Consider the following 19,776-nt stretch of genomic DNA (forward strand, 5'->3'; position numbering starts at 1 on the left):
TTTCCATCCATCCATCCATGCACGCATCCATGCCTTTTCTGTAAACTCATATCCTCTTTAGGGTCACAGGGGGCTTCAGGGTTGGGCAAGATGCAGGGTACACCCTGGACAGGTCACCAGAGTATCACAGGGCTGACACATAGTGACACACAACCATTCATGCTCACATTCTCACCAACAGGCAATTCAAAGTCACCAATTAACCTAACCTGCATGTCTTTGGACTGTGGGAGGAGACACAAGCAAACAGAACATGCAAACAAGCCAACCAGCAAGTTCAAACCATTTTTCTGTGAGTGCTAACCCTGCCACCCCCCATTTGAATTTGTCCCATTTAATCCTGTTTTGAAAGGACTTCAGTTAAATGTGAGTTAAATATCACATATGGACGCATGTTAATATTCAACAGAAGTCAAGGCACAGAGGATAACGTAATACATATTTCTTTATTCTTCAGACTAAAGTGACACCAGCAGAGTTCTTTTTCACCACTCACTGTATCTCAAATAAAGTATAGCTGGCTGAGACAAAATGAGTGAACTCCATGTAAAACTCTAACGTAGGATTCATCTTTCTTATTTGTAAATCATGAAAATTGACCTTTTTAACACCAGTTCCTGTAAAATGTACTAAATGCCACTTTCATCTTTTTTAACTAATAAGAAAACCGCAAACTTTTGATGTTTATTTGTTTCAAAAATCAACTCCACATACTCCCTAATGCATTTTTTCGTGTTACGCAAACAGTATATATGATGATATAATTTTTATTACCTGTTTGTTCTTATTTTCCCTGTTCTATAACAGAAAGTAATGCACAAAATAACACAAAAAAATAATAATTGCCAGATTTGCATTTCTTAAGATGCAGTCTTAGGTTCAGGAATGACAACAACTCTATAGAAATTCACATTACAGCTGGTTAAGCCCTGATACCACCATCTGTTCTATATTTTTTATAGTTTTAGGTAAACACGGACACTTCACCCTCTCATGGAGAGCATAGAACATGAAAAACAACATACATGTTCACATATGACCTGGCAGTCATTAGTCATTCACTTGCTAATACTGTGTGCAGGAATAGATGAACCAGTAACTGGACTTTGTCACATTGCTTCTTCTTTGAGGTTTACTGATTACTCCTTTATTTTTTTATGCTAATATGACACTTGACCTTATTTGCTGAACAAAACTTGCATTGCCAAAACTTAATGACTAACTGCCAGCTTATGCTTCCGTCCTGCTATTTCCCCCCTTCAGACAGCTGTGTCCATCCCTCGCCGCTAGAGAGGCAGGCGAGATGTCCTGTCTGTAAATCATCTCAATGAAACACATGTCCACAGTGTAATTTGCATTCCTGCGGCGATTTTTATTTTCTCCTCATTTTCTTGAATTTGCTAAAAGACTGTACGTAGCTTAGAACCTCCAAATGTCAGTCTTGCAGATTCTGGCTTTTCTCTGCGGCCTGGGCGGGCTCGGTGCCACTATTGGTGCCACAGTGTCCAACGAATGGAGGCAGACCAGTCGGGCATCCTCGGTCATCACAGTGACCTGGGTGCTCCAGGGTCTGTGGAAGAACTGTGCTGGGAATGCTATTGGAGCTGTGCACTGCAGACCACATCATACCATCTTTCAGCTGGCAGGTAAGATAATGGGGTGTCACAGTGACCACATAACAAGTCTGTTCTCACACTGCTGCATGACGCATTTGTCTTATAGTGGTTGGAAACAAATCAAGTGTGTGAACATAATCTATGTGCTCACGTATGGCAAGGTATTGTGTGTATACTGTGGAGGTGCTTTAAGAAATGCTCTTACACACTGAAACCTAAATATTCTTCACCACAGAAACAAATGTATCACCTTGGTTTCACAAGCTTGTATCTGTGATGTATTAAACTGCCGCCAAAACGCTGCCAAAATTCTTTCAAAACTCAAACTTCAAAATTCAGTGCATACATTTTCAGGTGCAGTAGATGCTCTAATAATCTTTCCTATAGTTCAAGTTACCACTTTTGCAATTTGAGTTGAAATGCTACGAAAGATGTCATTTTTAAGTGATATATTTTGCAAAGCAATCTTTACACGTTTGTCATTAAGTATCCCTCACATGGGAATCAGTCTGATAGCATTTTGTCAAGAGGTCAGTGAAAAATAGAGATTATCTTTGTTCTAAAACTGCCCCAGATTTTCATCTCGAGCCTCAGATTGTGTCACTTTTCTTTCTTTTTTTAATGAAAGTTCTCTTTTCAATCTGATTCCATAGCAGCCTTTTATCATAATCTTTTCCTATGGTCATATTTGTTGACACAAATGAATATAATGACAAATACTGTTTCAGTATTATAGCAAAAATCAAATTCACGCTGAAAAAAACGGTGAATAATAATTTATGTCCCAGATTATGGATCATGCGTTAGCTGTGGCAAATGTGTAATCCTTTGCTGGAAATGTCAAACTGAGAGTGTGTGAGTCACAGAGTGCACTGTGGAGGAAATAAACAAAAACCTGTTGAAGTCAGTAATGGTTCAGTCAGGGAGAAAATACTAGTTAGACTAAATCAAATTGAAAGTATGATATTTTGAGAACCCTTTCTGACCCATATTTTATGTAACCAAGTTGCATTATTTACTTAATACTGAAGAAAATACATTCCTATTGTCTATTGAGACTTGCACTGATGATGATTTTATACCTAATATTTATAATTATGATTTTTGTCTAGTCATTTTATTAACTTTTATTGTATATAAAGGAATTGTTTGATTGTATGATCTATGGATACAGTGCTGCTTGTTTTTTAACTGTCTCTTGTAAGGTGTCCTTGAGTGATTTGACAGGCACCTCTAAATGAAATGCTTTATGATTATTATTATCATAATTACATATTGTTTGATGTGCACAACATTTTCCAGTATTGTATTTATTAATCATATCAATTTGGAGTGTCTGTTTGCACACAGGTGAGAATAGCTACACTGCAGCTATTCGGCTATTTACACCCACTCCAACAACACATTATTATGGATCCCACCGCGTGCTGTGATTGGCTTGTGCTTGTCACGTTGACATGCTGAGGTCAGAGGCGGTTAGGATTAAGGCAAAGATAGCATTGTTGGCACCTGGGTCTATGGTTACAGTATGTGGCTGGTTGTTTTATGTGAAATGCAAAAAACTGACTCGCTGTTAATTAGAGTTTTTTTCCCCCTTTGCAGAACATATTTCAACCCACCTCAGTGTTTAAAACTGAATAGGAAGATAAAATCCAGTTCACTTAATTTTTGTGTGAATTCACCTTATTCAGGGACATTTTAAAAATAGAGCAAATAGAGCTAAGTTACTTCATGGAGTACCTCAGGGCTCCATTCTTGGACCTCTTTTGTTCTTGATCTACATAAATGGCCTGCCTAGGGTCTGCAAAAATGTACTGCCTTTTTTACTTTGCTGATGATACATGTCTGGTGTCTTCACATGAAAATTTCAGCACACACATTCGAGAAGCAAATTAAGAGCTACCATCAATTTTTAAATGGTATCAGATGAACAAACTCTCAAAATCGAACTTCATGATATTTTGTAACAAAAATAAAAAATATAACAAAGATAAAGCCAAATTTTCATAGACAACATCGAAATAACTCAAGCTCCTCACGTTGAATTTCTAGGGGTCATAGTAGACGAAAAACTAACTGGAACTTGGAAATACCATATTGAACTTGTCCGTAAAAAGACTATGAGGTCAGTTGGTATCCTAAGTAGAGTTCATTTACTGGTCGATCATTCCTGTATTCTAACTTTACTATAGCTTAATGTACCCTCTTACCCCCTAAGATTTTTCTAATTCAAAATAAATTTTTGAGAGTGGCCAACTTTCCTAAAATAAAATGCGAATCATCTGATTCTCTCTTTAGAGATGATCAACTTTTATTAATTTTTAATGTTAACTCCAAGACTTGTATATTCATGTATAAATATGTACATCTCACTCATGACTTGCAGAGCGTTTTCAGAACTTTTTTAAGTCTTCCTCAGACATTCATTCATATTCCACAACACACTCTAAGGACCTTTATCTTCCGTATCGTTGGACTTCTCTTAATCAATATTCAGTAAAATACTGAGGGGTGTCTCTTTGGAACAGCCTTCTTCCATATCTACAATCATCATCTACATGATCCTTATTGAAACGGCATATTTCTTAAGAGAACAATAGCTGAGTGCTTTGCTCCATCTGAAGGTGGCAGCAGTGTGTTTACAGAAACAGTACACATCCACCAAATGGGGCTCTAATTCACATTATAAAAGCTTAATAAGCTTAATGAATTCCATATTTGGCTTTTCCTCTTGTTTGCTGTTTATCTGTGACACCCCAAATGTAATTTTAATTATCCTTTTCTAAATTCATTAACAGATTTCTCTGCAATGTAACAGAGAGTTTGTCTCGTCTGCATGCTGTGACATCAGAGTGAGTGACATGCTGTTAATAAGTTATCAAAATCCTGCTATTTTAGGTCTGAGGGGAAGTTGCAGCACTCTTGTTGAGCATTAATCATAGGCAGCAGCGCAAGGTGAAAGGTAGAAGGTGATATTTACTGTACTGTATCACAAGTGTCTTCTCACTATCTTTGGTTTCTCCAGACATTTCTTTTTGTTTGTTTGGTTGACTCACAAATAAATCCATAGATGAGATTTAAACAAACATTTTGTAATTTGATTGTTGGACTTCCTGCCCATCACAGGATACATATGCTAACTCAAAATATGCACATACAAACACAGAGCAACGAATGCCTACCTGTGCATACAGTTGCTTTGATTATAAAATGCAATCACTGATGTCATTATACTTACTACATCCAAAACTGTCTGCCCCCTCCATCTCCATCATGTATGACTCTGAGTCACAGTGACGTGTACAGGATGAGGGGGGGAAGACGCCATAATAGACCATTGGCCACTCGTTGATGTTAAAGGCCAAACTCCTCCCTACAGAATATAACAGTCTACAACACATTAACTATCAATCACAGCCTATCCATTGAACTTACCGGCGCAGAGCACAGCTACATTTGAACAAGCCTAACTAGCCAGGGAACCATTAATAGATCTCAGGTCTCACCAGCAACATACTGTAATTGGCCGTCACACGGTTGCGTGGAGGTGTCCTCTCTGCAAGGCTGAGCAGCATGCTTCAGGAGATCCTGGCCTTTGTTTTAAGCACCTCGGGGTGGGTGCTGGTGTCTTCTACCTTGCCGACGGACTACTGGAAGGTGTCTTCGCTTGATGGGACGGTCATCACCACAGCGACCTACTGGTCCAATCTGTGGAAGACCTGCGTCACGGATTCAACCGGAGTCTCCAACTGCAAAGACTTTCCCTCGATGCTGGCATTGAAGGGTCAGCTGGTTGTTCCCTTCTTATTGGATTCTTGCTTTTTCCGCCTTTTTCGGTCAATCATGTTGAATTTGCTTTCTGTTTTCTGTTTGTTAATGCCTGAAAGGATTGTCTCCTTGTAGGAAGCTCCTTCTCTGTCTGCACTTCGCTAGAAAATTCAAGTTGAAGCTCATTACTACCCAGGGCTAATAGATATCCTCAGGCCTAATTCAAGGAACTGGTCAAGGAACAACTCATTTACCTCCATATATGTCAATGTTTAGCCTTTGTCTTCTGAGCTTGAGACCTATAGAGGTGATTTACTGGGACCCTCAGGCAGTTTCACCCATGGCTGACTAGTTTCAGGGGTTAACTTCCAAGGTAATATTTGCCTCAAAATCCCATATGGATGGGACATTTTATACTAACAAAGTCAACAAACTCTGACGAAGTGCCTAAAAACACATTAGGGTTACTTGTGACAAATTGAATTTCTTGCTTTATGTGTAAAGTGGTCACAAGGTCAATAACCCACTGACCTTGTGACGTGCAGATGTGTGAGTACACAGAATGCAAAACCACAGAATGGAGCCACAGGAAGTAACACTCCTGTGAGTCCATTTAAGTTGACCGCTGTTTTATGTTTGCAGGTTACATCCAGGCATGCAGGGCGCTGATGATTACAGCCATCTGTCTGGGCTTTTTTGGTTCGATTTCTGCTCTCATTGGAATGAAATGCACCAAAATCGGAGGAAGTGACAGAACCAAAGCCAGAATTGTCTGCATTGCTGGTGTGGAATTCCTACTTAGTGGTAAGTATAGTGGATTTGTCTGCGTCATATCTTGTGTAATCTAACTAAAGTTCTTTTTCTTGTTGTTCTCAGGCATCTGCTCACTCTCAGCATGCTCCCTCTACGCACACCAGATAACAGCGGAGTTTTTCAACCCAACATATGTGGCACAGAAGTAAGAACTGTTTGACTGTGTAGCCAGTTTTTTGATGTGAAAAAAATATCCTTAAATACTGGTGTCTGTCTGCAGGTATGAACTGGGAGCTGCGCTCTTTATCGGCTGGGCAGGTTCCATCCTCTGTATCCTCGGAGGCACCATACTCTGCTTCTCCATCGCAGGTTCCTCCAGCGAAAGGTTCGTTTGAGTAACACATACTATGTTTAGACACAGATGCACGTATGAATTCTGTTAAGTCACATAGGTGTTTGATTTATGAAGACGAATCTGTGTCCTGTCTCTTTCCAGCCACAGTCAGGCAAAGTATATCTACAAAGGTGCTGCCTCACATTCCCATATCTCCTCCTTCCCGAGAGGGCAGGCTCAGTCTGTCAACCAGAGGCCGCCTCCAGACTACAGCAACTCCTCCAGGATGCAGCACTTTGATAAGAATGCTTATGTGTGAGGGATGTGAATATAAAACACTTTTAGTCAAAGCCACTGGTGAGTCTTAAAAGCTCTACTAAGTGTTAAAGATACAGCGTGCCAGATGCAACGTGGTTGGTTCTGTCTAAAAGCGACAGAATTTGCTGTTATTAATTTGTGACTCACTGAGAATATTTAAGCGTTTCATCCAGGTGTCCAAATTTGAAGTTGTGTAATGCAGTTTACTCTCTGATATTGGGGAATTTCTATTTTCTATACAGCAGACAACGTGTGTATTTGGCCGTTGTACATATAACTGTGCATTTAATGATAGGATTAGTATTGTAATTAAACAGCAAAATCATAAACACTTGGTTTCTGGATCGTTGTAATATAATTTTTGCATCATTTTCTATTTTTTTTATGTGGTAGTGTGAAATGTTGTGTAAGACATTTTCTTTGTTGGTTGTATTCTTTAACACAAGTAACCTGCACATGTTGTTAATCTGTAATGACAGTACTTAAAACTGTGTCCAACACAGATGCTCTTGTTTTCCATTGCATAACCATTAACTACTTTGGAAACTCAAACTTGTATGTAAGGCTCTGTTTTTTAAGAGGAGTGTATGAGTAGAAATAAAACAGATAAAACTGAGTTTCGGCAGTGAGTTTGTTGTTTTGCCAGCAGATGTCATATCTGCACGTCAGTGATTGCAGCAGGTCTGAAGAGGGCAGCAGTTTGCACTTTGTGTCATATCCTGTTAATATGTTTGTGTGACAGACAAATATTCAAACATTTTAAGGTGGTGATAAGCGTCGACTTCTTACTGTAAATACATATTAAATGTATTTTTGCTACACACTCATGAGTGGCAAAAAGGATATAAACCTGAAAAAGTAACTTGAGTCAGATTGCATTAGCTCAAGCAGGTGGCAGACTCCAGAAAGTTTACAGTAAACATCTCACAAAACGTACAGAGCCCCCATCAACATAAGCACACGACACAAACATAATGTCATCCCGACTTGAAACAGGAAACGACTCAGCACCCTGCTCGGGCAGACATTTAGTGAGTTTTGTGCTTCTGGCCACCTGAGTGGACGCCATCTGGTTTAATTTAATGATTTTAAAATGAGGAAACGTCTGATCCAAATACTCGGCTTCTTGATTACATCACTGGGATGGCTGTTTGTGCTGTGCACCATGGCCATGGACTATTGGAGGATCACTCAGTTAGGAGGACAAGGAGGCTCCTTTATCATCAAAGTGGCCTGGTACTGGTCCAACCTGTGGAAGGATTGTTTCACTGATTCCACGGCTGTCACCAACTGTAGAGACTTCCCCGTACTCTGGACTGTCACCCGTAAGTGCTTCAGCCATATTGTACGTAGGCCTACCTCAGCAATGATGTTTCTAATACTATCTCTGTTTCTCTAGTCCAGGGGTCGGCAAGCTTTGCTATCAAAAGCTGTTTATGGCCAAAAAAGAACATCTGTCTGGTTGTTATTAGTCTAAATGAATCTATCAGCATTAGTAATAGGTCTAAATAAGCATCCATCGTTGTTTTAACCCAAAGATGGCCACCCTGCAGGGTGCTATTGATGATTATTTGGTACTTTAACTTTGCAGCCTTGGTGGTGAAAGCAAATAAATCTTTCAACACACTATTAAATTCTTTATTAGACTTTTCCTGTTCTTGGTTTTAGAATCCATAGCTAGCCATGATAGGGAGACTCAATACTAGCCACCACTGCTAAGGTTTGGCAGAATTTAGAGAAAAGATGTTAGGCTGTAATGCTGGCTGTATGACGCACATTTTTGTTGACGATATGTTGAAACAGTCTCTTTATTCAGTGTATAAATTACACAGTTTTACAACTGGAGAATGTTAGAATTACTTTAGGTCTAAAATGAGAAGAAAAGAAATGTACATGTAAATGTAAAATGTAAATTTAAAATGTAAAAAAAAGAAGAAGCCACAGGGAGCTAGGTGACCTCTAGTCCTCAGCAGTGGCCGGAGTTTGATTCCGACCTGTGGCCCTTTGCATCCCCATTCACTTTCCCTTTCCTGTCACTCTACAACTCTTCTGTAATAAAAGTAAAAGGCCTAAAAATGTTGCCTACCCCTGCTCTAGAATTTAACTCTGAAAAAAAAAAATAAAGATTTGCAATTATAGGAACATGTTGATCAAAGCAGGGCATAGCACAGTTATGAATAAATGTTTACAGTGACACTTAGGTTACTATCGGCAGTAATATGTGTTACATAATTTGAATTTTTATTGCTGACCTTTAATAATTGCATTGAATCTGAGTGGTATACTTTTAAATTGAATTTATTAGTTTGCAGATAAATTTAAATTAACTTAAAAGTGAATGTAGTTTTGTGAATTTGACTTTAATTATTCTTAAACTGTATTTGATCCTGACTGAAAATTAAACTTTATACATACTTCCATATTTATAGCGCTAGAACAGTGACAGTAAGTACTGGCATCACAAATAAAATTTCGAATTTATAAAGGAAACATTGGCACTGAAAAACAAAACACAGGCATTAACAATAATTTTATTTTGGTATTTTTTGCTTTCTGATGTGTTTTTCAATGACAATCTTAAGAATTTTTTTCTTCATGTCACTCTTTCTTTCTGTCTTTTTGTTTTTTGTTTTTACCATGACAGTTTTTTTTTTTTTTAAATTACAAACAATGGAGGGGAGGAGTTTGAAGAAAGGGGGAGGGGCAAAGGCAGAAAAAAACAACCTACAGCTCCTGACAGTAAAAACATTACTAAAAATAAAAGAAAAAAAAATATATACGATTGTCATTGAAAAACAAATCAGAATGCAAGACACAGTATATTTTAAATGCCAATATTTTATTTTTCAATGGATTTTTTTTCGGTGCCAGTGTTTCCTTTTGCTATGAAAAATTTGATTTTAGATGCCAAAACTTTATGTAACTTTTCCAGCTCCATAGAGCTTCTGTAAAATTTCTGAATCATAAATGCTCATAACATACATAACAAAATGTTTGTTAAATCTTTGTTATAATTTTGTCAGGTGACAGGTGTTTGTCAAGGTGGACTATGGCATTAGATTGTAAGATGCAACTCACCATCTACAGTATAGCTTTAGATGTCCTTCAGAGACATTTGATTTTAATCTCCTCACTTACTTTCTGTACTGAGAGAAACTGAACGTTTTCTGTTGAATACATTCTCATTGTGTTTCTTGCCTGAACTCTTTCTTTGTGTTGCTCACAGCTTTCATTCAGGGAGTACGAGGACTGCTGATGTGCGGGTTAACTCTTGGATTCTTCGCCGTGGTGCTGTGCTTTGTTGGGATGGAGTGCACTTTCATCGGTGGAGGTGATAAAACAAAGGACAAACTGCTTCTCTCTGGGGCAGTATTTCATATCGCTGGCAGTGAGTATAAAACACAAGCATTTGTGTTTGTGCAGTAAATGACAGAAATGTTTTGCCCTTATTTTTTTTTATATCAACAACACCTCTACATACAGGTGTGTCGGATGTGTCTGCCTATTGCTTATACATCAACAGGATTGCCAGAACAACGTTTGCTCCCAGCGTTGGACTGGGAGTCTTACGGTACCTTTCGTCACACTGACCCACATCACCATAGTTTAAATTGTAGACGTTCCCAACTTTAATTCCACAGTAAAATATCACACAAAATCTGATGTATACAATGTATCCTGACTTGTTTTTCCTACATTTCAATAATTCCAGGTATGACCTAGGACCTCCCATATTTCTAGGACTGGTGGGATGTTTTTTAATCATTCTGGGAGCTATGTTTTATGCTGCCACAGTCTGCACAGTCATTTGCCCTGAAAGGTACTCACATTCATCCACCTTCACCCTTTTTCCTGTAACTGCTGAGTCCACACCGCATTATTAACTTTGGTGATGTTTTGGTTTTACAGGCAAGTGGTATACGCCTATGGAGGAGGCACATACATGGTCCCTCGCACCAGAGGAAGAACCCTGTACAGCGGATACTACCGACCCGGGCAGTATGGATCTTATATGAGCTCAGGACCATCCTACAGCTCCAAGATCTCAAAACTCTCGCAGACAACACCGACAAAATTCTCAGACAGAGATGCATTTGTGTAGCAGCTCAGAGCCCCTTTTTTCATGCATAGATCCAACAATCAGCTTATCGCTTACTGTACATCAGAAGACAAAAACCCTCTCTTGCACCAATTCTCATATTTTATTGATGTTGTCTTTTTCTTGGTCTCGTCATGTTTTGTTTTGGTAAAACGGGCCATACTGCTAAAATACACTGTCTTGTGTTTACTCATCATTTGTTGTGATTCAACCAAAGCACATATTACAATTGAGAATGTCTGTAAATGAATATATAATAAAAAGAACTTTATATAATGAGAATTATGTCACTCTGGTTGTTGTCTTTATTGAAGATGGGGTGAATTCAGAAATGGGTTTTACAGACACTTAACCTGCACTAATAAGACAAAAAGAAAATGCATATTTTTCAAAGCACCAGTAAGGGGTGAACTACACCTGTTTACAGTTTATACCAAGGCATCCGTCCTTTCAGCCCACTCACTCTTTTTGACTCGCTGCACCAATCACAAGTCTCCTGCATTAATCGGTAAAAAACTCAGTAAAGGACATCTGACTTGACCTGAAGTGGACTTCTGTCATTTCTTCATTTTTCGGGACTCTGTTTCTCTTTGGGGCAGCACGGTGGTTTAGTGGTTAGCACTGTCACCTCACAGCAAGAGGGTTCCTGGTTCAATCCAAGGAGGAAGCCCTTCTGTGCGGAGTTTGCATGTTCTCCCCGTGTCAGTGGGGGTTTTCTCTGGGTACTCCAGCTTCCTCCCACAGTCCAAAGACATGCAGGTTAATTGGTGACTCTAACTGTCCGTAGGTGTGAATGTGAGTGTGAATGGTTGCCTGTCTCTATGTGTCAGCCCTGCGATAGTCTGGCGACCTGTCCAGAGTATACTCCGCCTCTCACCCAGTGTCAGCTGGGATAGGCTACTCTGTGTACACAATACACATACAGCCTAATTTGTGAGTGTGTGTGTGTGTGTGTGTGTGTGTGTGTGTGTGTGTCCATGTTCATGTGTGCTGTTTTATAAATAACACGACTGCCAAAACAATTCTTGCAAATGTGCATTTTTTTGTTGAGGCTATATAAAAGGTCCTGAGTCACCCTATCATATATTACACTTTCCAAATGTTTGAGGCCATAGTTTGTGGTGTGGGTGGACAAAATAGTGGCAACACCTTAGAATTTATCATTGGTTAATACTACACATCAGAAAAGTCCTGTGCACACCAAAATAGTCTTAAACAGGTACATAAGTGTGGCAAACAATGAACCCGGTCATGGACCTTCATCAGGTAGATGAAGGTCCATGATAAATAAATGTAACCTTTTTCTGCAAGTGCAAACAGTGTGCGGGTGTTCTCCTTTTGGATTCAATAATACTACACATAAAATACTAAAGGATATATTATTAGTTTAATGTATGAAAAAAAACACTGACAACTTTTTACAAGTTAATACATTAACAATTTGTGAATAAATGTTATGTGTTTGATACATAAGTGCATTTACTTCGGTAAAAATTTGAAAAAAAAAAATCTTAACCAAGTACTTTAACATTTTGGTATTATTATTTTTTACTTATTATTGAAATAACTTGAGTATTAGACTTCATACTCTCACAGTGTATATACACACAAACACAAAGATACACATTCATTACACACACTTGCAGTTGACTTAATTCAAAATATTCAGAACGTTCAGCCTCCTTAGTCCCCATCGTCTATGAATGAGGGTTACAGTGATGTGTGCAGGATGAGGGGGTGGAAGATTATATCAATAACCAATGGCCAATTGTTGGGTTCTGCCCTGAGCTCCTCCCTCTACATCCTCATCAAGACTCTCTAGCCAAGGAATCATTCATCAGGTTTTGATCCAGCAGTTTAAGAAGTCCTCTCGGCAGAATGATCCAAATGTGTATGGAGATCTTGGCCTTTATTTTTACCACGTCAGGGTGGATTCTAGTGTCTTCAACTTTGCCAACGGACTATTGGAAGGTGGCTACACTTGATGGAGTGGTCATCAGCACAAACGTTCAGTTTTCCAATCTGTGGAAGATCTGTGTCACTGATTTTATTGGATCCTCTGACTGCAAAAACTTTCCCTCAATGCTAGCATTGGATGGTCAGCTCTTTTTCTGTTCTCATTGCATCTTTGTTTGTTGACTGTGGTCAGCTGTGTCAAATATGTTTTCTGTTTTGTGATTGTTTATGGTTAAAGGGGAACACCACCTAAATTGAGAATTCCAGTGTGTTACTTCCATGGCCTGGGGAAGTTCAATCAGTATTTGGGAACATGAGCTACTCCCTCTCAAAGCCATAAACCAAAGAAGTAAGTCTCAAACTGATGATGTTATCAAGTAAAACTTTTTGTTTTCTATTGTAGTGTTCTCATTGCTAAAACAGAAAAAGTGCCCATATACTCAGAACATTCTCCTGGATGCTCTCAGTGTCATCTATAACTTCTTTCCCAATTCATTGTCTGTGGAGCAGCTCCAGGCTTTATACTTGACAACATCACAAGTTTGAGTTTTAGCACTCTAGTTATTGGATTTGGGAGAGAGTTGTTCATTTTTTTACAATATTTTTGGGCTGTTTCAGATCATAACAATATGAATTTGTTCCCCTTTAAAAGAGCAGATGTTAATGTCTGAAAGGCTACTTGTAATTTCTCTTTTCACCTACTTTTTTATATTTAGACTAAGGCTGATTAATCCCTAGTTTCCATGTGCCTTAGAAGTGTTTCACCTCAGCTCCTTCCACATCTAATTTTCAATCCCAGGAGGAAGCCCTTCTGTGTGGAGTTTGCATGTTCTCCCTGTGTCAGTATAGGTTTTCTCCAGGTACTCCGGCTTCCTTCCACAGTCCAAAGACAGGCAGGTTGGGGATAGGTTAATTGGTGACTCTAAACTGCCCGTAGGTGTGAATGGTTGTCTGTCTCTATGTGTCAGCCCTGTGATAGTCTGGCGACCTGTCCAGGGTGTACCCTGCCTCCCGCCCAATGTTAGCTGGGATAGGCTCCAGCCTCCCCGCGACCCTCAAGAAGATAAGTGGTTATGAAAATGGATGGATGGATGATTGCTACTCAGCTATCCTAGGACATCATGCAAGTCTTCAAGAAACTACCCATTTACCTCCATGTATGTCAGTGTTTAGCCTTTGTTTCTGGAACTTGAAACCTATAAAGGAGATTTACTGGGAGCCTCAGGCTGTTTCTCCCATGGCTGACTAGTTTCAGGGGTGGCAATATTTGCCTCAAATCCCATCTGAATAGGAAGTACCAAGACAGACACTACACTACCACAAAGTGCCTGATCTGAAAACAATTACTTATAACAAATTGTATTTTTTGATTTATGTGTAACCCACTGACCTTGTGGTGTGTGAGTACAGAGAATGCAAACCACAAAATGGAGCCACAAAGAGTAACACTCTTTTGAGTCAATATAAGTTGTGTATGTTTGCAGGTAACCTCCAGGCATGCAGGGCGCTGATGATCACAGCCATCTGTCTGGGCTTTTTTGGTTCTAGTTTTGCTCTTATTGGAATGAAATGCACCAAAATCGGAGGAAGTGACAGAACCAAAGCCAGGATTGTCTGCTGTGCTGGTGTAACTTTTATGTTTGATGGTAAGTAAAGTGGACTATCTGTGTACTTGTCTTAATCAGATTAAACACATTTTTTTCTTGTTCTTCTCAGGACTCTGCTCAATGTCAGCATGCTCCCTCTACGCACACAAGATAACAACAGAGTTTTTCGACCCAGCGTTTGTGGAAATTAAGTAAGAACTGTGTGACTGGTGTTTTAATGTGACTCAACCAATCCAGAAAAATTATCATTAAATTCTGGTCTTTGTCTGTAGGTTTGACTTTGGAGTTGCTCTCTTTATTGGCTGGTCAGGTTCTTTCCTCAGTATTGTCGGAGGCAGCATGCTCTGCTTCTCCAACGCAGGTTGTTTTACCAAATGGTTCGTTTGAGTAATGCATACTATGTTTACATTATACATACGATACATGTTGTAGATAGGACAACCAACTGTATGAACTTATTTTGTTAAGCTGTATAGGCGTGTGATTTATGAGGATGAATCTGTGTTTTGTCACTTTGCAGCAACAGTCAGGACAAATACATCTACAGAGGTGCTCATTCACAATCTCAAACTCCCCCTTCCCTAGAAAGCAGTCAAAGTTTGTAAACCAAAGACCACCTCCAGACTACAGCAACGCCTCCAGGATGCAGCATATATGTAAGAGGTGTGAACAGCAAAATCTAATTCTGTCCAAATGGGCCTTTCTGATCGGATTTCTGCATCATTTATTTTAGACGTATGTATCAGTTATGTATGCAATATTTTCATTTCTTTTGTTGGTTGCACCTTTAATTGACGGTAACCTGTACACGTTTCTATATAGGACACTGTATGTATTGTTTTATTCAGTTTTTTATTTCATTCCAATGTAAATATGATTTTTGTATATTATTTGTTTTCCAATGTAAAATTATATAGGTTCTATGTGTGTACTTTGAAGCTTCTTTTCTGTCTGAGAGACATTAAACGCAGTCCTAGAAGCACAATTTGTTCCTTAACTGAACTCCTTTCTGCCTGTCACAGTGTCCACCCAGTGAGTGTGAGAATTACTTGTATTCTTTGGTGTAGTACTTTGCTTTGTTCGGATGGAGTGCACTTATATTGGTGGAGCTTATAAAACCAAGGACAAACGTCTTCTTGCACATTGCTGGCAGCAAGTCAGTAGATGAACTGTGAACGAATGAAATGTTTTGCCTTCATGATTTCTAACTATCAACCAACAATATTTACAGTGAACGTGTTTACAGTGAACTGTTTATTTCCCATCCTTTTAGGGGCTGTGTTTTATGCTCTGACAGTCTACTGAGTAATTTGCCCCGACAGGTATTCAAGTTCATCTAGCTTCACCCTTTTTCCTGTTGCAAAGTTCATACCACATTATTACAATATACGTTATATATGTTTTAGTCTTACAGTAAAGTGGTATATGCCTATAGAGGAGGTATGCACATGGGGAAAACCTGTCACACCAGATGTTACAAACCCCTCAAGCAGTTTCGATCTTATATGAACACAAGACCTGCAGCAGCTTCAAAATCTCAAAGCTCTCACCAATTAAAAATCTCAGAAAGATAATTAAAAGATGTGTTTGTATAGTAGCTCAAAGCCTTTTTACCCAAATAATTTTATTTTAACACAAACTGGCAAACACAACATGACATAATATAACCAAAACTGTTTCCTGACAATCAACATATTGCATACTGTAAATACTGTAATTTTGTTCTTGTTGTTCTGATAACGCTGTTGTCATGTTTTGTTTTAGCAAGACAGGTCATACTCTGTATAAAATTAAGAGAAAAGAGAGTGTTAGCATGACAGTGGGAAGTGGGACTATTGTCCTAGTTTCATGCCACTGCCTTGTTTACAATTTTCGAATTTTTATCACAACATGTGTAGTAAGACCTAAATTTTACGTAAACCTGAACCCATACTGGTAGGATCACATGCACTACCAACAACAAACACATTACCAAAGTGACCGTCACAAAAGGGTGGCATCACAATTCAAGGCAAAACATGTGATGATGTACACAAACCAAGTTTCGCCTCCTGTGTGCGCGTCAGTGTGTGTTCCTGGCAACACAGGACAAACAGGTGTCTTGCAGTTTGTGTTCGGAAGCTGCTGTGCCATTGCTTAGATTTGCCTTGTCTCTGTCCCGAGGCTCAACTTGAAGGCAAGCATGAGTTACAGGACTGTGGTGATGTACATGGAGATCGGCTGCTTTGTGGTCTGTGTGTCTGGATGGATCCTGGTGTGTTCTACCATGCCCACAGAGATCTGGACATGGTCTGAGGTTGACAGCATAGTCTTAACCACTTCAAACTACTTCACCAATCTTTGGAAGGATTGTATATCTGATTCAACTGGAGTATCTGACTGCAAGGGAATTCCATCAATGCTTGCACTGAATTGTAAGTTTGATGTATTTCAGTACGAGGCATGACAATAAATAGAAAAAAAATCCATAATATTTCTTACTGCTTCTTCATACGTAACACTGTTTTGCTGTCCTTGGACAGGGGACATTCACATGTGCCGTGCTCTCATCATCATCTCTATTATCCTGGCTTTCTTTGGATCCATTCTAGTCTTAGTGGGAATGAAGTGTACTAAAATTGGGGGATCAGAGGTTGCAAATGCAAGAGTAACCTTTGCTGGAGGAATGAACTACCTTATTGGAGGTAAAACGTTACTCTGACTTATTTGAAAGAAGTCCCATTGCAAGACACAATATGATTCATCTTAAAATGATTGTGTGCCTTTTGTTTTAGGGATGTGTTCTATGGTTGCTTTCTCCTATTATGGAAATAAAATTAGAGCAGAATTTCAAGACCCCAACTACAAAGCTCAGAAGTAAGTGCAATTTTTAAATGACATGGCATATGTGATTACTCTATGAAGGTAGAATTGTATATTTATGCTATTCTTGTATTTATTGCCAGGTTTGAAATAGGCGTTGGCGTCTTTATCGGCTGGGGAGGCTCCACCCTACTTGTTGTTGGAGGTCTTATTTTCAGTATCTTTGCAGGGAAGGAAGGGTGCCACTCAAGGTACAACGCCGCTACTGCATCATTGATTTTTTTCCCTTCATCATTTGTATTATCTACAGAAAAATGTAACCATTAATTTCTTGAATGTGTATTTCACAGCCCAAAGAGATTCCCTGAGTACAGGTACCCCGATCCCTACAGAGCTGTTCCAACAAAAAAGAGCACTGAGTCTTTGACTCGTACAGAGAGCACTGATAGCAGAAAATCAAGGACCACCCGCAGCAGCAGCGGCAGCAGAGGCAGCAGCATCTCAGGGATCACAGATTCAACAAAGACATCGGCAACAAATGCATATGTGTGACCTCTTTTCAAAGGTGGAATATATATTTTTTCTTTCTGTTCTTCATGGAATGTGTGGGTGGTTTTATTTTCCAAGTTCTGCTACTGCTTGAGCTCTATATTAGCTTTTAGAATAGGCTTTTTTCCACAGCAGTTATGCTGACTTGCCATAGAAGGAAATGCACTGGTGTCACCAGTAATGTTAACAGTGGCTCCATCAAGTGTCCCAAAATGGGTATTAATTATTTAGATGTTTTGTTGTAGCCGTTAATATTTTTTATAAGATGAAAATAAAAAATTGACTATCTTTACATGAAACATGACAGAAGTAACTGATAATGCTTGTTGACTTAACAAGTAAGCTACATATCTCCAGACATATTTAACTGAATTTTGTATGCTGTAATTTAACGCTGTGAGATGTTTTCAGATGTTCTTGAAATTTGCAATAAAACAAAATGTTGATATTGATTCATTGCAGAAAGAATGTATTTATGATTTGAAACTATGTCCACCTGGACCACCATCGAGATTGAAGTGATACTTATTTAATGTGAGTTAAATAAGTACAGTAACTAAGTAAATACATTTACTCAAGCACTGTACTTAAGTAAAGTTTTTAAGTACTTGCACTTAACTTGGGTACTTTTTTTATATCTTAGATTATTTTATACTTCTCTTTTACTGTTCACCTGGTCTGTTTATTTTGGAGAGGAAGTGACATCTGCAGATACCTGGTTTAAGCCCCCTGAACAATGAACACTCTAGAGGTTCTAGCTGGGAGAAGTTTTAGCTGGTTGCAATCTTCAATTCACAGCTAGCCTATGCACGTGGCCTACGCCGTTTTAAGTGTTTATACTTGTGTGGTGGTGTGTCTGTGTCACTCTGCAGTCACTCCTCCAAAACAGTGGTCAGTGGCGGGGTTTCTGTGAAGTGCTGTAAAGTAAAGTTGACTTCAAACACACCCAAAACACACATTAAATACGGCTTAATAGAGATAATTTCAAACAGAAGTACACATATCGGCTTCACTATAACTCACAGCATTCACAGACAAAGCATTTGTCTTTATCTGGACACATTTTCCCCACAAATACAACATGCTAATATTTTTAGCACAAGCCTACGGCATTTTACATTGTATAAATTAGCCTTGTGGCTAGCAAACTTTTTCCTCTACGCACATGAAGCCAGGGACAACAGCAATATTTAACAAAGGTAACATTACAAAATTTGGCTTCATTACAGCTCACAAGGTTCACTGACGAAACAACTTACTATACTAAACAAGTTTTCCCCACAAATATAACATGCTAATGATTTTAGCACTAGCCTACGACATTTTACATTGTATAAATTAGCCTTGTGGCTAGGGGACTTTTTCCTCTACGCATATGATGCCAACAGCAACATTTAACAAAGGAAACGTTACACAATTCGGGTCCATTACTACTCACAAGGTTCACCAACAAAACAACAGTCTTATACTTAACAAGTTTTAGAAACAAATATAACATGCTAACGTTATTAGCACAAGCCTATGGCATTTTACATTGTATAAATTAGCCTGGCGACGAGCGATTTCCTCTGCTCATATGAAGCCAGGATAAATCACACACAAGACTTCAAATGCTATTTTTGTGGAGGCTTTATTGTCTTTATAAATTATTGTGTCTTATCTGTGAAATGAAAGTAAATAAAAGCTTCGTTTCCACTGAGGAAAATGGTTTCAGCTAACAAAAACAGATAGGAGGTCTATGTCGCTGCGACCTTTCTGGGGAGGTGCACGTCAGGCTATGCAGTAGGGTAGCCCATGGCGTAAGCTCTAAGTCAACGCAGAGCCTTCGCTGTAGGTACGGCGGTGATTTTTGACGCAGAAGTATAAGTCCCACATTAGGCCTATTCACACACACACAAATTGTTTTTTGTTTTTTTTATTCAATCTTTGTGAGGATTTTTAAGGAGAACCACATCAGGAAAAGCTCATTTACAT

The 19,776-nt window shown here is 38.9% G+C and overlaps 3 protein-coding genes and 1 pseudogene across 4 annotated transcripts; all 4 read left to right on the forward strand.

Annotated features, from left to right (window-relative positions):
• Positions 1-1,270: 1,270 nt before the first annotated feature.
• Positions 1,271-7,405, forward strand: LOC126393317 (claudin-10-like). Of its 2 annotated transcripts, none has more exons than XM_050049407.1 (5): positions 1,271-1,646; positions 6,027-6,188; positions 6,261-6,342; positions 6,418-6,522; positions 6,634-7,405. In XM_050049407.1, exons 1-5 carry the CDS (start codon positions 1,433-1,435, stop codon positions 6,788-6,790), a joined length of 720 nt encoding a protein of 239 aa, XP_049905364.1. In that variant the 5' UTR covers positions 1,271-1,432; the 3' UTR covers positions 6,791-7,405. The 2 variants fall into 2 exon arrangements, with proteins under 2 accessions (XP_049905364.1, XP_049905365.1); XM_050049408.1 differs by lacking the exon at positions 1,271-1,646 and adding an exon at positions 4,949-5,400.
• A 356-nt stretch (positions 7,406-7,761) lies between these two features.
• Positions 7,762-11,174, forward strand: LOC126393316 (claudin-10). The gene is made up of 5 exons (XM_050049406.1): positions 7,762-8,114; positions 10,016-10,177; positions 10,273-10,360; positions 10,502-10,609; positions 10,699-11,174. The coding sequence occupies exons 1-5, from the start codon at positions 7,883-7,885 to the stop codon at positions 10,889-10,891; spliced, it is 783 nt and encodes a 260-aa protein (XP_049905363.1). The 5' UTR covers positions 7,762-7,882; the 3' UTR covers positions 10,892-11,174.
• Positions 11,175-12,775: 1,601 nt separating this feature from the next.
• LOC126393491 (claudin-10-like) lies at positions 12,776-15,487 on the forward strand (annotated as a pseudogene).
• A 1,034-nt stretch (positions 15,488-16,521) lies between these two features.
• Positions 16,522-18,462, forward strand: LOC126393314 (claudin-10-like). The gene is made up of 5 exons (XM_050049405.1): positions 16,522-16,865; positions 16,974-17,135; positions 17,226-17,307; positions 17,397-17,504; positions 17,604-18,462. Exons 1-5 carry the CDS (start codon positions 16,634-16,636, stop codon positions 17,803-17,805), a joined length of 786 nt encoding a protein of 261 aa, XP_049905362.1. The 5' UTR covers positions 16,522-16,633; the 3' UTR covers positions 17,806-18,462.
• The last annotated feature ends 1,314 nt before the right edge of the window (positions 18,463-19,776 follow it).

This window comes from Epinephelus moara, chromosome 7 (genome assembly GCF_006386435.1).
Source record: "Epinephelus moara isolate mb chromosome 7, YSFRI_EMoa_1.0, whole genome shotgun sequence".
Taxonomy (NCBI): Eukaryota; Metazoa; Chordata; class Actinopteri; order Perciformes; family Serranidae; genus Epinephelus; species Epinephelus moara.